The 21,300-nt window shown below is 41.2% G+C and overlaps 2 protein-coding genes across 2 annotated transcripts in view; both read right to left on the bottom strand.

Annotated features, from left to right (window-relative positions):
• Positions 1–361: 361 nt before the first annotated feature.
• Positions 362–12,610, bottom strand: LOC117499440 (guanine nucleotide-binding protein G(I)/G(S)/G(O) subunit gamma-4). Its single transcript, XM_034151817.1, has 3 exons — positions 12,195–12,610; positions 10,867–10,972; positions 362–2,487 (listed from the first exon to the last, which is right to left on the bottom strand). The coding sequence occupies exons 2-3, from the start codon at positions 10,963–10,965 to the stop codon at positions 2,359–2,361; spliced, it is 228 nt and encodes a 75-aa protein (XP_034007708.1). The 5' UTR covers positions 10,966–10,972; positions 12,195–12,610; the 3' UTR covers positions 362–2,358.
• Positions 12,611–12,956: 346 nt separating this feature from the next.
• The window catches only part of lyst (lysosomal trafficking regulator), a 57,459-nt gene continuing 49,115 nt past the window's right edge, over positions 12,957–21,300 (bottom strand). The window contains 14 exon segments of the mRNA XM_034152679.1: positions 12,957–15,213; positions 15,329–15,400; positions 15,797–15,953; positions 16,052–16,149; positions 16,249–16,388; positions 16,803–16,901; positions 17,672–17,808; positions 17,901–18,090; positions 18,195–18,425; positions 19,115–19,332; positions 19,440–19,580; positions 20,116–20,272; positions 20,354–20,420; positions 20,739–20,983. Of these exon segments, the coding sequence (XP_034008570.1) occupies positions 15,075–15,213; positions 15,329–15,400; positions 15,797–15,953; positions 16,052–16,149; positions 16,249–16,388; positions 16,803–16,901; positions 17,672–17,808; positions 17,901–18,090; positions 18,195–18,425; positions 19,115–19,332; positions 19,440–19,580; positions 20,116–20,272; positions 20,354–20,420; positions 20,739–20,983 (2,091 nt within the window). The 3' untranslated portion in view covers positions 12,957–15,074.

Genomic DNA, 21,300 nt, shown 5'->3' with positions numbered 1-21,300 from the left:
CTGTTCCCAGGGGGAGGCTGTATGCATGGATGAACACATCAAATCGCTACAACACAAAATGTTGCTGTCAGCAGCTGATACCCTGAATCATTGCAAGGGACATTTTTCATCAACCTGCGGTGTCTGAAGATGCTTTCTTTTTTATCAGCAGTGTAAAGGGCAAACTGGCTGAGGCTGCATTGAATCACAATCCTTTAAAAAATATGACAGTGCACCCAGGTGGCCTATGGTTGAGCTCAGCCACAGGGGGTCTCCACTACACACCAGAATACCATGCTTATCTGAGAGACCCACAATGACTTGCAATGGCCTTTTATGACATCAGTTGGATCAAACTTCAGTGAAAGACAAGAGGCAGACATATTGCAGACACAGCACATTGGGGTTGCCGTTTTCCTTTAATTCATTTGATCCATCAAAGGATTTACAAAGCCTGTTATTTAAATGCTATTTTTTTTTTACCAAAACGATAAAACCATTCATGAGTACAGCTGCACATCGTCGACATATCCGGACTCAAATGACATTATTATGTGCAGAGTAGCACCCAGAATGTCAACGAAGAGGCAATATTTCATATCATAATAGTTCTCTCTGTTATAGATAGAAATAAATCCATGCAATATTCATCTCTAGACGTTATATTTCAGATTTGGCACCATCCTTGAGAAGAGGTCAGTGGGAGCGCCCTGATGTCACTCTCAGGTTTTTAAATTTAGGAAATAAAAACAATATTTATCCTGAAAACAATTTCAAGTCCAATAGTTTGTGACAGTCACTTTGAATCCTAATGTTCAAGTACCAAGAGGACATTTCTTTTAACCTTACAGAAACAATGATGCAAAAAGCCTGAACTACCGAAGGGATCATAATATGTAAACCGACCCTTACCATTATTTTTTAAAAATACTCGGATAGTATCAATAATTGCATGACTTATAAATGTTTTTTTTTCTTCTCCTAAGTATCATACAAGCTTAGTAGCACTACACGTCATGTAGCTGTCAGTGCTGTGCAACAAATATTCAATAATACTACCGATAATAATAACAATATTAATAACGATCATAACAATTAATCGTAAAAATTAGCAAATGCTATTCGACTACCATGTAAAGGAAAAGTTTCAACAGTGTGCTTTTTCTTCCAAAAACAAACCAAACGGAAAGAAGGCTGCGGGAGCACGTAGTGTGAAGATCACACTGCTCGCACAGAAATTGGCACTGTAACGTACTGTACACTCTAAAAGACGGACAGTCCCTCGGAAACAGAGGAGGCTGTCAAAAAGGAGCGGAGAAACATGCAGGCCTCTGGTTTTGGCATTAATGTCAAAGGCCTTGCCATTCACTCTAGGACAGGCAAAAAGAATCAGGCCCAGGAAACATGCCCAGAAAACAAATGAAGATATAAAAGGAAAAGATGTCCTGCGACTTGTAAAAAATATCCCATTTGGGGGGCTGAAGGATTAACACATAGTGTCTCTGATTTGAAGTGAATGACTTTATGATGAGTAAATCAAACAGAGCAGCAAAGGTAGAATGCATTAGAGCGGGGCTGGGAAGGAGGGGGCAGATTCATAAATAATGTCTGACCTTAAGGGTTGTTTGCACAGTGATAACCCTGAAGAACTCGCTGTCCTACTATTAGCTCTGCAACTTTTATTTATTTATTAGCAGCAGAACTGATGTGCAGCCATCTTATTTTTACTACCAGTGTTATTAGCACAAACTGAAATAATTTACCATGCAATATAAGGTTTCTGTTTCTGGGCTTTAATCTGAATCTGATTGTACTGCAGCGCTAATAAGAGCGGGTTAATTGTTTGTGACTGGAAGCAAATTAAAAGAGAAACCCCTAGTGAGTGGAGTGTCACATTTTAGTCGTACTTTCAGTAAGCATTGCTTCAAATAGACAACCTGTGCACTGAAAGTAATGTCTTAAATGATGTCAAAGATAATACAAAGATATTTTTTTTCATTCAGATAAAGGGAAGGGACATTTAAGAAAAAGTCGTAGACACTGGGCAAATTTATGTTTCCTGAGGCATGTTAAAATCTAGCACAATAAAAAATAAATAATAATAACATCTCTCATCTCAATAAGCACTGAGCAAGGCTGTTCTCTAATAACAAAGCAATAACAAACCTATTTAACAAGACATGATACGCTCACTGGGTTGCCAGTTCGGTAGCTGACTCCCCCCAAAACCTTCAGCCACCAGGACAGAGCTGACCAACAACAGAGTGTCCACCTGGCAAAACTCAACTCAACGCCTATGGCCAGTAGCTTCAGGTGTGGTGAAGACAGAGAAGACAGGCAGCACCGTGCCTGCACCCGCGCAGCTCCCCCGGCAGCTCATCAGAGGATGTTGCAGAAGAACTTCTTCTCCCGGAAAGGGTTCTCGGAGGCGGGGACGGGTATGATGAGGGGGTCCTCGCGTATGTGGGCGTCGCAGTACGCCATCAGGTCTGCAGCCGCTTTGGAGACCTGAAATGTTGAGACAAAGAAAAGGACACAGAGGGGTGATCAGAGGTTTCACTTTCTCTAACATTTAAACAAAATAAGATGTATGTCAACCATAGGATCCCAAACCATCGTTCCTTCAAATTACTCTATCTCTCTAGCTGAAAAATGACCTTTGGGATGTTTCTGGAACTATTCAAATTACATTTGGACACACTCCTCTCCAGCACACCATGCTTTATTTAGAACATTTTCTGCTTTTCTGCCTTCATCAGGGAGGTGTCTGAGGTCGTTTCCTGATATATAATTCATCATCAGTCAAGTGAATTAAAAAGTTCAAATCTGACCTTTAGTGCATCTCTCTGGCTTTCCATGTTTTTAATCTCACCTCTCCCCTGTTTCTAACTAATAAAGGCAGAACACGGCCCGAAAAATAAAATATGACAAAAAGGAGATGATGAGATTTCAGTTTTTTTCTTCATGGACCTAGCTAAGTCAATATTAGACAAACACAAAGAACAGTATATCTAAGGCTGATGGGAATGTCATTAGTTTTGCTAGTATTAGTTATAAATGAGTTTGGCATGATGATGATGGCACTTGAATAATATATCAAGAGATGCACCCAGGATTAATCCTATGGGGACCTTGAATGTAATAAAATCATCAAATAGTGATGAGCTATTTCGGTCTGGACCAAAGGGGCCAACATGGCTATCACTTTATTCACACACACCACTACCACTATTATAGTATAGGTAAATAAAGCATGGATTACTGCAGAAAGGTTTGGCTACAGTTAAGCTCACTCTGGTCTGCAACCCGCTGTGTCTTCATTCTCAGAGAAAATGTTTTTGGAGCTAAGGAGAGATGTCCGAAACCTCGATGAATGTTGCATGGCCCCTTTTTCTGTAAAATTGCTTATCGTCTGTGTTTCTGCTTCGTCAGCGCCCGTGGCTGCACTGATGCCTGTTACCTCAGCTCGAGGCAATAAGAAGAGACAGCTCATCAAGATGACTGACAGGTGTTAAGGCGGGACCTTGACAAACTGAGGGGAAAAGAGGGTGGGACTAACCACACACTTTCTGCCTCAGGGCGAAAAGTTGCTTAGTGTTTTTTACAAAGTCAAACGGCAAGACTGCAGGACAATGTAGGGTTGTTTTATTGGGGGGTTAGGGAAGGGAAAAGGCCTCAAATGGAGAGCAGAGGAGGATCTGCAACAGAGGGACGGAGAGGGGTCAGGGATCTTCATGGAGAATAAAGCCATCTGATCTCCTGTGCCATTTCACCTCATCCAATGCTGCTCTCACAAGAGAATACGCCCAAGATCTATTATGCTTCAAAAGGGATTATAACTGTACAATTTATTCGGTCTGACAGCACAACATAATATGTCTAATAGATTGCACATTTCTGTTATTTAAAATGAACAATAAGGCTGGCGTTATCCTATGTTTTACATATTGTTAACTCTTCTCATGAAAAGACCATAACCAATATTGTGTGTCAGTCACTCAATCATTTCTGATTTCGCCCTCTGCCACTCAGCTGTAAGCCCATCTTTCCTACTGTAGCATAAATCTCTAAAAACAGCTCTCAAATATGTACTTCACCAACATTCACTTTAAAAAAAGGCAACTGAAAAGTCCTTAAACGAATGAGCACTGGAGTCTTTCACAAATGCTACTTGAAGCATTATGCATGCGTCTGTTTTTCTTTTTCAGTAGTGGATTACCAAACATTTGGTCAAGTTCAATGATGCGACTCATAGATGTGTTTTTCACATAGACTGTATATTATTACATGTCATTTGTTAGACGCTTTTATCCAAAGCGACTTACATACTCAATACTGTGGGCAATCCCCACAGGAGCAATTTGGGGTGAAGTGTCTTGCCCAGGGACACAACGACATGCTGACTGCAGTGGGGTTTGAACCTGTGCTCCCTTGATTCGAACGCCTCCTCTATATTAGATTAGTGAACGTAATCATTGTGAACGTAATCATTGTGATGTCACCATCTTGGTCATAGCAACCTGTCAATCACAATGTAGTCACGCCCCAGAGCCTAAGCTTCTGTATTGTCTATTTAACAGGACCATCATTTACCAATGGACATCATGCTGTATGTAATTGAAGAACATTGAAACTAGAGCTTTAGAACATAAACTCAATTGAAAAGTGACTTCCATACAATCAGACATCGGATACAGCCAGTCGGACGCTCCCAAACACCTTTCCATGTCAAAATATAAAGCTATTTAAGGACAAATACCAGAATTCAAGGACTTTTTTAGGATTCAAATCCCTTTAAGTTTACTTTCTTTATCTTAACCTCAGTTATTCCTAACATTGGGTTTGGGAGTTGTATACTATCAGCTCTAGAGGGCATCCAGAAATCCTTTGAATTATTTATTCTGAAGAGGTCATTGCTTCATTTTAAAAGGGTCACATAAAGCAAAATAGTGTGGTGAACTACTGAGGTAGCCCATGCTGTGCTAGTAAGTTGAAAACAAGAATCCAGCCATGCTAGCAGCTGTGAGGCCGTGCACAACAGTTGCCTTTAGCTAGATGCTAATGTCAGCAAGCTAACATTTGCTCTTAATCTTTTTGCTTTTCTTAAAGCACTTTGAATTGCCTTGTGTTTAAAGGTGCTATATAAATAAACGTGCCTTGCCTTGCCTAACATGTTAGATTGCATGCTCACAATAAAGAATGCAAACATGATAATTATCAGGTTTAATGCTTGCCTTTTACACCATCTTAGTTTAGCATGTTAGCTAAAATGCTCCCTAAAGCTGAGGAAGAGATGACGCTCAAATACCTATTCTGATATTACTGGTTAATTGTATTTAGTTCATAAATAGATATCTGTTATATTAGTCAAATCTGACAAATCTACTCATTCAGAACACACATTTGAAATTAAATGCTTAATTATTTTAGCTGCATAGTTATTTGGAATGTCTGTTTCTAGCTGACCTGATTATGGCACTTATCTGAGTCTGCAAAAAGTGGAATAGTTAGCAAATGCAGTCATTATACTTCATGTAACTGCAGACAGGGTTTCTGCAGAGAACGGGAGCCCCACAGGACAAATAGTAGTATTGCACTGCGTGTGTCATTAGGCCCAGACTGACTGTAATTACACTGCATCCCCATGATGGAAGGAGAGTCCTTCTAATTAGCACAGATCACATTCCTTTGGCTGATTGAGCAATTAATGAGAACGTGGTGATCCCTCAATCAGCAGCTCAGAGACTCCTCTTGTCACTGATACACACACTGTCTCTCAACAGATCCCTTAATTAAATTTAAGAGATCGCCAGACGTGGCCCACTGTCTGTTTCTTCTTCTTTTTCACTTTCAAGTGGTTATCAAAGCACGAACAGCTGCCCACCTTTCAATCACTATATCACTATATTTATTATTTCACTTTTGAATAAATACATGTGTTTTTTCCACCTTAATGCTTTCCTTAGGTGTGATGTCATGATTATAGCTAATAATTTGTTAGGAAATATGATGCAAGGAGTACAAATTGAACAGCCAGTCGTGCATTTTTTAAACTTGTTCTCATAATTGGCTGAAATTCGCACTTCCCTAATGTTATATAAAACGTATATAAGAATGATGTCCTTTTTAAGAGAGCCTTAGTTTTTGCGTCATTAAACACTTGTAAAATTCATTGAACAAAACTCAAATAGGTCTGTTTGTCACGCATTGAAACAAGGAGGTTTGTCTTCCTGAAAAAAGTTTGGGCTAAACTTTAAAGTCTTTCACATCATCTCAAAGATGCCCCGACTGAGAGGCAGAAGCCAATTATTCAGAAACCTTAAATATTTGTCAGACCCTCTATGGAGTTGGCTGAGTGAAAGCCTCTCAGATATAGATCAGATGTGACATTTAAGATTAATTCACATTCAAGTCCAATGCCTCTTTTCCCGTAAAATGCTAAAATGACAACAATACTGAAAAGTCAAATGTATTCAGACACTATGTGATCTGAACACTTCTCAGCTCATTTAACAGAACATCATTTTAAAGCCTTCACCTTCAGCAGCGCTATAAAGAAGTTAGTTTACATTGCATACTATTTTCGCCATGGCAGCAAGTTAATATGCATACTAATGAGCAGCTAGCAAGTGATTGAACCAACGCTTTGTTAAGCTTTATTTTTTCATGTTCAGTTACCCATACATGTACATTCTTTGATATTCTGCTTTTTTGTGTCAATTCTTATGGCTATTACCACAAATTGTAATACTACAGTTATTATTTTCCCTCCAAACTATCTGGAAATGGAAAATATGTATTTCTGGTTCTATTTTTTCAGTTGTCACCATTATTTTGAAGTGTTCATGTGAATCTTCATGAGAACTTGCTGCAGGCATGAACATAATGTGTTAATGCATAAAAACTGACAGTATTCAGTGTTAAGACTAATGTTACTAACATATTAACTAAATGTTAATATGTTATGCTCTTTGCATATCGCAGATAAATACACACAATACCCACCTAATGTCAACAAATGCTCCTCTCAAATTATTTAACTCAATTTAAGTCAAACTTTTAAAAATCACCTATTATCAAGTAAACGACTTGTATATATTGGATTTCCTTTATATGTTATTGCCAGCTATAATGCCTTTGCTACCATTTTGGCCAACTTTGTGGACACTTTTGTATTCATTTTCCCCACCTTTCCCACTCCAGGTTTCTTTTTTAAGTCTTAACAGTTAGGGTTGTGGTTTTTGTATATCAATTCAGCTTGAGAAGACTCACAAACACAGAAAAAAAGAAACAATACAGTATTCAATTCTGTTCAAATAGGACAATATTGTGTTTAAGGTTATTCATTTTTCTCTTGCCAATATCTGCATTCACTAAAAGTCAATATTGTGTAAAGTGATGAAAACATGATAGTAATGTTGCTTTAACAGTCAATGAAAAAAAACACTTCTCAATTGACATAGTTTTAGACGTTAAGAATACATTAAGTCTAACTATTTTTCCTTAAAAAAAAATGACATTATCTGAAAATATTTTGAATGAGGCATTGTGCCAACAGTAGGTTCAATTAGAGGTCTTCGTAATACATCCTCCAAACCCTGATTATACGTGATAATCACTGTTTTTAAGAAGCCAGGGTTCTTGTAAGCGGCCTTTGTTGTGCTGTGTAGGGATGATGGTGTATGGCAGACTTCCAGGCTTCGGCTATAATGCTGAGCGAACAGCCTCGAGGCTGTGGGGCAATCATTCCCTGAGCACATGAGGAGCATACCGAATGAGATGATGACACCGCCTTTTAGTTACTGAGAAGTTGTTCATGAACAGTGTAAAATAGCCTCTTATTGGGGGTAAAAACATCATGCTGTGAAAACAACAAATCTGGGAATGGTTCGATGTAGTGATTCTAATAGAACTCTCTATTCTCTATTGACACTTAAGACATTGTGCCATTTTAAAGCATAGTGACTGACCTCAACCATAAAAAGCATAACGCGCTCAAGAGTCAATATTTATCCAGCCATGGTTTGATAAGGGCATATACTCTTTATGAGGCCTAAACTTGGTTATGGATATGATCAGGAATATGATTAGCATAAATGAACACATTTAAATATCTACATTTTCTTTGCTGCGGCTGGGAATTTTAAACATCAGCCATTAAGCTCACAAGCTTGCTGCACACTTGGTCGAAATCAAACACTAGACATGTAATAGAGGAAGAAGACCTGCATGAGAAACTGCTAACACAGTGAAATCTCTATGATCAGTCTGAGAAAAGTTGACCCACTTTGGTAGAAAACAAATGTCAGAAGTGGTCAACGTTCACCGAAGCCCAGCATGCCTCTGGGTTCACCACATTAGAACTACTTGGGTCTCCCAGCTGTGCACAGTGGATACATTCTGACAGAGGAGGCGACACTGTGGCTTTCAAGGTAAACTAAAGCTTCATGTGACGTCTGTCAGAAGAAGTTGCTCTATACTAAGCTGAGAAAGATCATTTTGTTGCCGCCTCGTATCCAGAAAACAATTACAGGAACTCTAGTTATGGTATATAATGAACATTTGTTCTAATGTTACAAAACGTTGTATGAAACCTTTTCTGGCTTAAGAGGGAGCTTCAGAAAGTCTGATAAATTACATCTCCTGAGGACACTTGAGCCAGCCTTAAGTGAGACGGAAGACTGCTGTTTGAAAAGATGGAAACTCTGGGTTGTGAAGTCCAAAGAAGGGAGTTAACTCTTCATCTCTGCTAGAGGCTCATTAGCTGCTTCTGGCATAACAGACCTGAATCTCTGTCAAAACTGTAGACTTTATTTAAAAAGAAGACGTCACATTCATTTGTGGACTACTACTTTAAAGCCACTAGTTGTTTGTGTCTAGTCGTAAACCAAGATGGTTAATGTTAGGCATTGACTTCGAAAGGTTGAGTTTGGGCAGCAAGTCTTGAAAGATTTTTCCCTAAGTATCGCAAATCAAGGGTGTGACATCTTAATTATCTTGGTTTTTGGAACCAACAGGTGATGGTGAAGTACAACTAAATGCTAAACAAGACATTTTTGGCAGACCAAAACAAGGATAAAACTAGACAAGGCAACACCGCGACCTGTCAATCACAAGGTAGCCACACCCTGATGCATACCCTACTGTCATCTATTTTACTCTAAATCGAACCATAATAAACAAATAAAAATCATGCTATTGGGACGAAAAAACATAAGACTAACGATTGAGACCATAAACTCATGAAGAAAATATGAACTGAGGTAATAAATCTAGTGAGAAATTGGGTCTTTTTCTCATAGTCTTCTATAAAATAGGACTTATTTTTGCACTCAGTTGAGTTAGTCGCCCCCTACTGGCCATTAGAAATAATGCCTGTTAAAGGCAAAGAGATAGCCTTTAGTCCACACTGTAACCAAGTATTTATGTGGTTATTGTAGGTTCAAGATTTATTAATTAATTAATATAATTTCTGCTGCATCGATTTGGAAAAACTGTCTGACATGTTTGTAGGAGTCCAATATTATATCAGTGGAGTAGCCTTCTCTTACAAAGAAAGGAGACTCCGGACAGATTCAAGATGATTATGTGCTTCTGAAATGGCCTGTCCTATAGGCCTATATTGGTTTATAATGTACTGAGAAGGCAACTTGTTTACAATAGTGGAAATAACAATCAACGGAAGGACTTTATCTATATATTTGAAGCCGACTGCATTTAGAATTACGGCGTAGTAGACATTTTTGAAAATACCCATTTGCTTTCTTGCAAAGAAGAGAAGGACAATATGAAGGCCTCACTCTTCAGTAGGCTACAGATGTAGCTGGAGAGGGCAGCTGGTTAGCTTAGCGTAAAGACTGTAAACAAGCGGAAACAGCTAGCTTTGCTAAAGCTGAATTCAACCACTTCCAACACGTCTAAAGCTCACTTATAAACATTATATTGAACGCTTTAAAAACTGTTTGATTTTTTTTTTTTTTTTAAACTGGTGTTCAAAAACAAGAGTCAAGACTATTTTTTCCCAGAATCAGTCACTTCCAAGCATATTTTATATAATAAGATATAACTTGGCGATTACTGAGCTTTAGAGGGGATGTTTTGTTACTTATTCACAAAGCCAGGCTTTCCCTCTGTTTCCAGTTGTAATGCTAAGCTAAGCTAAGCTAACCTGCTACTTGCTGCAGCATGATGTTTACTGTTACCAAGGCTAGCATACATATTTGCATATGACACTCAGTAAGAATTTGATTAAGCTTATTTCCCAAAATGTCAAACTGTTTTCTTTAAATGTTATGTTTAGAGATTTAAAATGTCAAGATAGCAGCATGTGCAGTTTGTCAAAGGGGAGGTGAAGGTAATGGCTTGAGCAACAAACCACCTTGGACCCCTTAACATTTCCCTGATGAAGGTATACTTAACACTGTAGTTTGTACGAAAACATTACTTGACAGGACAAAATAGTGAATACTGGACAAATTTGAGCAGCAGATTCATACAATTAGTTGCACTACAGTGAACAAACTGTGTTCATTATAATTAGGCAGTGCACCAGTGAGGCTCATTAGTTGTACATTTTACATTTTTGAGCAAAGATCAATGTTTAAGCCTGGATATTAGGTTAAAAAATGATTTAATTAAATTGCTGTGACAGGTAAATATAAACATGTTTGTGCTTAGATAAGAAAAATAAATTGATACAAAAAGAATAGTTTGCTGGTAGCTGAAGACTGTTCAGAACCAAGAAGAGGATATTCTTACTTAGAAACACACAGATTTTTACAACATTAATCATATCAACATACAGACATATAAGAGCAGAAGGATTTTATGAAATGAAGAAATTTAAATATTTGCTCACAAACACAGGTAAAAAAACAAAACCTGTACCTTTATCCTATCCATGCAGGCCTCCATCTTCAGCTGCTCCACAGATTTCCTGGCTTGGGAGATGCTGGCCGTGCTGTTGTTGGCGATTCCGTCTTTCATGGTGCTCCTGTGATGCCAAAACACAGGCACAAAGGGGGACACATGGAGTCAATGAACAGCACATTAAATACACAAAGCAGCATCCCCCCATGGCGATGTCTCAACCCCCCCCTCCACTCTCCCACCCCCCTTGAGCAGCCACTCTCTGCCACAACCTTTTTATTTAAAGGACCCATTTTGTCTGGGGGAATCTGTTTTAAAGCAGCAGAGCTCCATTTTATCTGAGGTAAGAACTCAAAAAGGAAGCAGCTGGACAGCGGTTTGTCATTTTACAGTCAGTCAGTCAATCATGCATGAATATTTTTTGTGTTTGGCTCAACTGCATTGCTCAAAGGTATGTCTGCACACATTTGCTGCTCCATTTCCTTTCAAATTTCAGCTTGTGAACCCTTCTAAAGGAATCAAACCTGCAACCTTCCTATGTCTGCCCCGGCAACTACAACCTGGAGCAGATCTGTCCACTTTCCCAACATGTAGGCTACATTATTACAGCTGCAGTGTATTTATCTGCTCCATTTGCAATCAGCCTTTCTGTGCATATTTCAATGTGACTACATCTTGCTCTCATTTTAGGCCCCTTGACCCCCTCACTCCTGAAATGTCCCAGTTTGGCAGCCACAGCATAGAGAGAGATGACACCTGACCACAGCTGTTTTATAATACTGTGCACTGAAATATGTAGCATTTCACTGAGGTGGTGTGCTGTTGAATTCACACTCAGTTAGATTTATTTGCTTATTTCATCGCATCAAGTCAAATTCAACTGTATTAAAAAACAGATACGATGAAGCAGATATTTTGTAAAGGGGGGCATGCAGACGGTGAATTCATTTCCAATCCCACCCTTCGTGGATCTAAATACATTTTATAGCTTTCAATCACACCCTCGTAGGAAGCTACCAGGCCTTTCCATTAAGGTTTCCCTTCGATTCGTCCACACGGCTGCATTTGGGGCACTAACGGGAGAAACACTGTTTATCCGAATGTAACGATGCTAATTGTTGATGCAGATATGGCAAATATGGTCGAGTCTTATTTCTAAAGGGGATTAAATTGTAGACACACGCCGTGCGAGCTGCGGCCCTGGTTAGAGCAGAAAACAGCAAACCACACATCATGACAACACAAATGATTTTGCAAGAAGTAATTACATAAATACATATCTGAATGCTTCGCTGCATTGCTCGGCTATGAACAGATTAATGTAGCCGCCTGAAAATGTAACCTACCTGAAATGTGCCAATGGTTTTCCAATTTGGAGAATTCCGGGTTGACTCCACCCAACACACACACGCACACACACGCACACACACGCACACACACAAAGACGATCTGTCAAATATGAAATGATAAGAGGAAATCCCAGCCTGGTTTCGGTCTGGACAGAACCCGATGAGGTGAATCCTGGCGTTTTAATTTCGCCTCAGCGGATCGCTCAGCGCGAGTCGTGCGTATTCCGTGTAGGAAGATGAGATCCAAGCGGTCTTGGTGAGCACCACGGCTGGACTTGGAGAGATGTTACGCATGCAGCAGGGGGGGAAACCTCTGTATGACGATCAGATGCAGGCTGTGGGGCAGGGAGCACTCGATCAGTGGACCAGGAGCTGCAGCAGCAACAATGCAGGTTGCTAAGTACAGACTGGCCGTAAACGTACCGACACAGCCTATTAGTCGAATTAGGATCTGCTGATTTCCTCATTTGCTTTATTGCTGCAAAAGGCACCTGAGATCTGCAGGCTTCCCCATTTTATTTTTTCATCAGCTTTGACATCACTGGGTCCCCCCCCTCCAAAGTAACTGCTGGGATGTATCCATAAAAACAACATTTGGGGGGAATTTGCATCCATATAAAAAAAATGATGCTTGAGAATATTTGAATGACATATTTCTTTTCTTGAGATTATTACGATAATTTGTTAAGCATCACCAAGGTTTCCGTTCTCTATATATGCCCCTGAACGCACCACACAAAGTAAGACATGGACAAAAGATATGCTTCTTTAAATATTTATATATTTATAATATTCTCATCACTTGGTTTGTCCATACGTACACACACGCATATATGTACAAACAAAAAACAAACAGAAAAACATATTCTTTCAGATTTTCAGTTCATGATGCCAAACTGCAAAACCAGCCCAGGTCAAAGAAAGGACATAATTTCAGTAACTCAAGACAACGATCTTAAATTATGCATAGCTACATTTATCAACAGAAAAAAAGTTATTTCCTTCTGTGTCAGAAAGCACAAAAACATCGGCCAATTTCATGTCTTTCTCTCGTCTTTTGCCATCACAAAGGGGGAGGGGGGCACATTCATGCAATGATACATGTGGATTTTTGAGAGAAAATAAAAGGTTGTGGTTCTCATAGACTTTTATACATTTGCAAACATGAAACACAGTAAACAAACACAGTAACTTCATATTGTGCACAGGCTTGATGCTGCACACAACAAAGGGGTCCAGGTGGGCTGAGAAGGAAAACCAAAAATAAGGAAAACACAAAAGGAATGATATCATGATATAAGAAGAAATATTCCCTTTCTCGTAAACAAGTCAAACACCAAGTGTGAGAGTTAAGACATCATTTTCCAAATCACAAGGCTCACTGCGGTCGGCACAAAGGCAAAACTACTTTTTTTTCACAGCTGTGTTAAACAAACTCCTTCTACCAAAAATTACCTATTGCATGTTTGATATTGCTTTCTGGATTAGTGGAATTAAATCAAAGCTCAGTTCATGGTAAGTACACAGATTATTGGTTTTCCTTGAATAAAATGGTAGCTGATAAAAAAAGTGCTTTGACTACCATTTCACTCATACTAACAGACAAACGGAAAGTGCCGTAGGTAAAATGGGAATGTAAAGAGTAGCTGCATGGAGCTTAAGGAAATACATGTTTGGTCGATTGGTTCAGTGTAGTGTATTTTAAAATAAGCTGTAAACCTCATCAGTGCAGGAAATGCCAACTGCTCTAACTTCAGTCTGCTGGACATGATGCTTTTAACCAAAACATCCCACACTAGACTGTTTTAAACTGCTGCAGTTACTAGGCATGCCTCAGATCAGCGAGGGGTGCATTCAGGAGACTCTGCTTCTTCTGCAGCTCCACTCGTCTAATGTTGTTTGGTAATTGGCTTCTTCAGAGTTGTAGCAAACTATATTAAGTTTAGAAAAGGTTTTAGTGCATTTAAAGCCGCTTTTTGAGCTAGCAAAACACAAGAGAAGGAAAGAAGGATGGATGAGCCTCTGTGGTGCTTCTAATAAATAAATGAATATCAACATTTCTCAATGCAACAGGACAACCAAGGCAGGCCTTCATACAGGAGTATCATGACAGTAAATGTCACATCTGCATACATTACAGGTCAGCATCATTCTAGCATGCAAAAGAAGGACAGAACAACAGGCAACACAAGGAACAGATAGAGCTCAGATACAAAGTGATGCAGGGCTGTGACACCAGTGTTCAGATTTGAGTGGAGCAGACAAGCCCAGCAGAGTGGCGTCTCCCCCCCCACAGAGCAGGACGTCTCCCGGTGACAGAAGCAACCGGGAGCTGCAGCGTCAGCAGGACATGCTCGCCGAGCTCCGGCAACAATCTGTTAGACGATGCGCTGCGGGAGATTCGAGCGCCGCCGAGGGTCTTCACACTTTGGGTCCGGCTTTGGCCAGACGATAGCAGCTTACCAGGGAAACAACAAAATCAACAGCAGGCAAGGATCTCCGCACAACAACAAAAAACAGCAAGAAACAAACAAAAATAACATTTAACAAACCAATCACACTCTCAGAAATGCTTCATATAAAGTGTCCGTCGCAGCCAAAGATTCATCCCCAACATTCCACTTCAGTATGTTTATAAATATATATTTATATACATAATAATACTATTTTCTTAATCATTTCTTGATGCTGGGAGCGGCTGAAGTAGAGTTTGCTCAGCAGGGGGATGGCTTTAGTTAAGTTAGGGTGGGTTCAGGGAGGCCATGCTGACACATCCTCCCTGTCATTGCACATAGGAGGACGAGGAAGAGGAGGAAGAAGAGGGGGGGAGCGGCTCCTCTTGCTGAGATCTGGACAGTAGCAAAGTCAGACCCACAGTCAGCCTGCGGCGTAGCTGCTCAGGAAGGAGTAGAACATTGGCAGCTTCATGCGCTGCTGGTCCCTCCGACACCACGCCATCACCGTGCCCTCACTGTTGGCGGTGTAGAGGTGGTGGCCGTCGCACGAGTACGTCAGACTGAGACACGCAGGAGAGGACATCATCATCAGAATCACACACAGAGTTACACATCTATTTACAATGGTGGCAAGTGGTAGCAAAGAATAACATGGGTGTAGCGCCGATAAGATACCTGATGATGGGTTTGCTCGACTTGGAAAAGGTGATCTCTCTCACTGGTTTCAAATCCCAGGTGCTCCACAACCTGAAACATCAGTGTGGATTAGAGGTCTGGATATACTGGGATCGACAAAATCCGTGATATTATCATTTTAAAATATCTATATCATGTTAAACCTACACATGTAATGATATTTTTGGAATAATTTATCTAACACCTCATAATTCTGTTTATTTACATTCTTGCAGGATCTCCCCAATGTAATTAATTTGACAAAAATGAACACACATTAAAAAGGGGAAGTGATTCATTTGACTGATAGCATTATTCATTTTTAAAATGTCCTTTTATGCATCATAATATTTTTCTGTTTTTGTGAATTATTTTGGCTGTGAAAACCATATAGTGAAAATGTAAGGTGATACAAGTTTAAAGCAAATGAACCAAGAATAGCTGTATAATGAAATATATTATTTTCACCTGACCACGCCGTTCTCCAGCCCCCCGGCGATGACGTTGACGGACATGCCCTCCGGCTGGTTGGAGAAGGCCACAGAGCAGATGATCTCTCTGCAGTGGACGTGACCAATGAGGTCTCCGTTCACCGTCCACAGACGCAGGTCGCTGCCCCCGCCCACTGGAGACACAGGATCATATGTCAGAACTCACATCAACATGGTGTCAGTCTATGAGAATGATATGATAGAGGCTGAGAGGAGGCAGAGCAGTCCTCACCTGAGTCACACACTGTTGCGATGTCCCCCGTGGTCTCACTGGCCGACACTGCAGTCACTGGGCTCTTGTGGCCTGTGAGGCTTTGGACGTAGCAGAGCCTGAAGAATCACAGATAATCACTTTCATTTAAGCACAAACAACATACAAAAGATATCGTAAAGCGTCTTCTATTATTTTCATATTTAACACGCTCTGACCTGTTGAGGTCCCAGAGGATGCAGGTGCCGTCTCTGCTGACACTGATGAGGATGCTGTAGGGTTTGCAGACAAACAGGCTGGTGACCTCCCCTGTGTGTCCGTACAGGTGAACCTGAGACTCCACCTCCATCTCTGACGGCTGTGGAAGGACACACATTAGAGACGGTATGCAGAGGACACTCGGATTTGAATGTTAGCATGGATGAGGAGTCTTGAATTCCTCAAAAACCCTATTAATGAAAGGATTTTCTGAACAACACAAATCAATGGCTGCAGAAAGCCCCTTCAGAGGCAGAGAAACAGGACACATGGATGCCTATTGGCGGGGACCGATGAAAGTCTGAAAGCCTCTCTGATGACTGAACCTCTAATCCCACTTGTGGACTCGCTGGAAATGTGTTTCAAGGGCAACTGTGATGTGACTAATGAAGCTGAACACGGCGAGGCGGACTAAAGAGGGGTGGTGGTGGGGGGGTAATGTGAGGTGGGTGGGTGGTTTGGGTGTCGATGTGGAGGCGGAAGGTTAGAGGGGGACGTTGCCATGGTAACCCACCGTGGTGTTGGTGAAGCGGTTGCTGTAGGCGGTGATGACTCCACACTTGCTGCCTGTAAATAGCTGGCAGCCATCGGGCACCCAGGCACAGCTGGTCACCTGCAGGAGAGAGAGGAACAGGGTGGGTCAGAGGGACCCAGAAACCTGGATGCTCATTAGTCCATCCTCAGTGTGTGGATGTGTAACTCTGAAGGGGGACCCCAGTGATTCCTCTCACTGACGGCTGCTTAGCTGTTTTGAGAATTTAGTTGCAGTTGAAGTCTGTTTTGCTTAGGAAGGTTGCTTACTGAATGAAATGACCCAGAAGTACCTAACTGGCATGATAAGAGCTGTTCAACATCTCTAGATGGTAGGAATGGAGCCTCAAAACTTGCACTTTATGCCAAGACTTGCCAAAGTGCTTCTTTGTCTTGAACTTTCAACAGTATAAGGCGAACTTTATGCTAATTACTGTAAAATCAACATTTGGAGGTGTTCACTGAGTTGGGTGGTGTTTCTTAAGCTATTCTGTGTAACTATACATGTTTGATTGGTAATATGTGGAGTGGTAGATTTGTAGGCACGCATTTATTGCATACATAATGTATATTCTATTTAATTATTTTCAAATACTTTCCTGGAATCATATTAATTGGATTCATATAGATAGTGGATAGGAGTGTTAGGTAGGCAAAGATTTCCTTTCACTTTTCTTTTGCTATTTATTTCCCAAGCTTGGAAACGAAGTAGTATTTTTCACTAATGAAGCACGCACGAACACTCAAATCCCATAAGGTTTTTAATGATGTCAAGGTAAGAAAAGTGGTTAATAGAAGAGAAAGGACCTGCCTTTAATGACTATTTGATAGCAACCTTTAACTACTGTTTACCTTGTGAAGTTGTGAACACTGAATAAAGTTGATAGGCGGCTCGCTCTGCTTGCTCTTCAGCCTCAAAATGTTGTCAGCGTAGCCCCAGCTCAAGATGGCCGACCACTGGATGTCTGTGCTGTGCATGCTCCGAACACCTACAGAGTAGAGACCATAAAGTTAATGGAGTCAGCAGGACATTGTGCGACACATTAGGTCTGACTTGTGAGTGATTGGCGGGCCTCCTCACCCTGCTCCTTGCTGTAGATCATCATGAGGCAGAACTTGCGGGACAGGCCGCAGATGGCTCGCGTCGGCAGGGCCAGCAGGGATCCGAACCTCTCCCCGTGAGGCTGGCTGAAACACACCACGGGGTCCGGAGCGGAGGGCGAGCCCACGTACTCTCCCCACTTCAGGCCCTTGATCCATGGCAGCGGGCTCTGTGGGGGGAGGGAGAGGAAATAGCCAGGTGAGCAGGAGATCATTTCATGGACGATATATTTAAGTTGCTCCTCAGAGTCACAACCACCACAGAGTAGATTACCGGGCAGACTATTTCCTTGGCTTGTTCTCTTGTTTCTCTGAAGGCCAGCTGAACCAGGAGACCCATGGCCGCCGGCAGCTCCCCCTCCATCAGGAGTTTGGGGCTGGCCCTGCTGATATGACAGGCGTTGAAGAGCTGCCTGGGTGTCTGTCCGTAGGTCTTGATCATCGTCTCCAAGGCCCGGCGCTGCACTGGGTCTTCTACTGACGAAACATCCATGCCAAAATAGGTCTGGGAAAAATGATAGAAAAGCTTATGTCAGCACATGGCTAGGAGATAAAGTGGTAGCAATGTCATAATGATTTCCCTGAAATTACAACAAATGTTTGACCACCCAGCGGTTGCTAATAAACCTTAAACCCTAGTTTCCATCTGACAAACAGCCAATAATGTCACAGGAATACAGTTATGCTAACAGTGTTAACAATGCTAACAACAGACACAGTGGATGGCCTGTAGTTGCACTGCAAAATAAACGATAAAAAAGCCATTGTTTACAAGAAAGTTCATTCAACCAAGTAGTTTGGAGACATTTTGGCTAACGATCCGACAAAAGCAGAGTAATGCGAACTATGCCAAAAACATGTGCCAGCCAAGACGGGGAACAGCACAAACCTGTTTCATCATTTAAAAAAATGAACACAAATTAAATAAATTACCACTTGTTTTGTATCAACCTCAGATTTGTGATATATTCTGCTGTTTGTCGTTTTTCCTAAGAATAAGAATAGTTGAAAATACAATTTATCATATGGCTTCTTCACCTTTCACTCACAAGAAACATTGATATTGACAATTATCAAGAGACAGATATGAACATTTTCATCTTGATTATATCTTTGTCCAAATTGCACAGCCACAAGTAAACAACAACAGCTTTCCCCATAGATTCTATCAAAGTGCAATAGGCAGCTACTCACTGCTGGGTGGAAGACGTTGATGGCGTGGACGGAGGCTTTGCCTTTCTGCTTGAGCCCAAACACCAGGTCGATCCACTGGCACAGCGTCTGGGACACCTGGTCCGACTCCAGCGCCTGCCGGTGGATCAGGATGAACAGACGGGGGTCGTTGCGAGCCCAGGGCGGCAAATTCACATTGTTCACCCGCTCGCCATTTTGACGAACGCCAAAATCAAAACCTGTGAAGGCACAAAAGGTCACTTTAAACACATGAGAAGATATGTAGTCTGGTGTAAATGATAGGTATACAGATTAAAAAGGTATACATTGATAAGAAAATGATTACCTTCTCTGTTGACTAGGAATTCTGGGAGGTAGAAAAACTCGGGGATGAGCTCTTTTACGTCAGTCATGGACTCGAAGGAGGACAGGCGCCACGTGGTGTTCATGGAGTGAAACGTCCGGTCCGGGATATCAAAGCTCTGGTCTGATTAAGGCCAAAGACAATCTAATTACAGATTCCACTCACTGATTGAAAAGATCCCCTTTCATGACCTTAGACACCACGCTCGCTGAATACATTAACGGTCACATAAAAAGATGCCTCGGAGGATCACAGGACGGAGGCACATGAATGGGAAAATAATTAACACGGAAGGAAGAAATAGAGAAGAGAAGGGGAAGGGGGCGCGGAGCTGATCAGAGACAGCTATAAAGATAAAGTAACCTTTCATGGATAATAAATGTGATGCTCTGTCAGATCTAAGATCAGGTCGTTCCAACATTTCAGTATTAAAAGCTTGAGCATAGACTTAGATGGATCTGTCGATGTAATGCAGACAGGTGGCACTCAGGGCTGCAAAAAGCGTTTTGGAGATGTACGACAATTATCTGCTGTTAAAGAGCCCTGGCTTGCTATTTAGTTAACATTCACACTACTTGTTAAAATTGAAGATACTATGAAAGACAGGGTAGCTGGAGACTGCAGTGTTTTCTGATTTTCTGCTATAAGTGTGACTCACCTTGGTATGCGAGGAACATCTTGGTGAAAGGAGGCATTCGAACCAGGAAGTGCAGCACAGTGCCGCTGTTGGAGTAGTGCGAGCCGTAGTGGTAGGGCTGGACCGGAGGCATGGGGTCGTCCTCACGGATGCCCTTCTTGTACTCCTCCTCAAGATACTGCACGAAAGAACACTCATGTTTTCTCACCAGAACATCCGGAACACTCAAGAAACACATTTGATGTACAACAGGCCTTACCCTGTAATTATCCACGTAGCGATCTTCTTTCTCTTTTGACTGGACCGCGATGGGTTTCACCAAATTCCTGCAACAAAATGTAAGCAGAGCAGTGATGAGCCGGGATGTTTAACTGCCTCAGGAAAATGTGTCTATTAAAAAGGATTCTTGTATCATGTGTCTTGACTTCAGTGCATGGCTGCAGGACCTTTTTTTTGTCTTCGAAATACATAAATCCCACAATATGTATGAATTTTAAGTGGATTAAGTGGGGAAATGGCATACACAAGAGGAGCCCTTACAGTATATAGCATATGATAAATCAATGACTAAGACTAACTTTCATAACATTATATAATCACATTTTCAAATTATACACATCAAACGCTTTACAAAACACACTAACCTGTAGATGGTGGGGTCCTGTAGGTCGATGGTCTCACTGGTGTAGTCCCGCAGGATGAAGGGGAACACGGGGTACTGCATGAGGTCGTTGAAGGAGCGTCCTGCGTGCTTGTTGAGGTGTGTGAGGTACTCGAAGTTTGAGATCTGACCCGAGCCCCACAGCTGAGTAAGCGCAGATATGTTTCCGTGCTCCAGCAGGTTGGGCAGGTCAGAGGTCAGGATGTTGTGGTAGACGTCGTCACGGAACTGAGGCGAGGACACAGGAGAAACATCAATTATATTACAACTCTAGCATTAGGACTGATGTGAGACATGGCCAAAGTGCTAACTAAAAAATGTAAATGTTAAGTGCCATTCCTGACGTTTCTACTGTCAACCCTTTGTAAATGCATACAATACTGTACATTACAACATACTTTAGCAACATGTAGTAGCTCTGTAAAGTTGAAGAGTAGGACTTGGAGGACAATGCTAAAACAAACATTCTGATTAAAAAGGATTTGAAGAGTTTTTTTTTTTATTCAGTTATTTTATTTAAGATGTCATTTTCTTTCATCTGTTTC

The sequence above is a fragment of the Trematomus bernacchii genome, unplaced genomic scaffold, assembly GCF_902827165.1.
Source record: "Trematomus bernacchii unplaced genomic scaffold, fTreBer1.1, whole genome shotgun sequence".
Classification (NCBI taxonomy): domain Eukaryota; kingdom Metazoa; phylum Chordata; class Actinopteri; order Perciformes; family Nototheniidae; genus Trematomus; species Trematomus bernacchii.
Note: the sequence above shows the minus strand (reverse complement) of the source record. Positions and strands in the feature narration are given on the sequence as shown.

What these genes read in the sequence shown, in the direction of transcription:
- LOC117499440 (XM_034151817.1), bottom strand. Translation starts at nt 10,965, where the DNA reads ATGAAAGACGGAATCGCCAACAACAGCACGGCCAGCATCTCCCAAGCC. An exon ending in CCTGCATGGATAGGATAAAG is followed by an intron (nt 2,488 to 10,866) that starts GTACAGGTTTTG and finishes TCAACATTTCAG; the next exon opens with GTCTCCAAAGCGGCTGCAGA.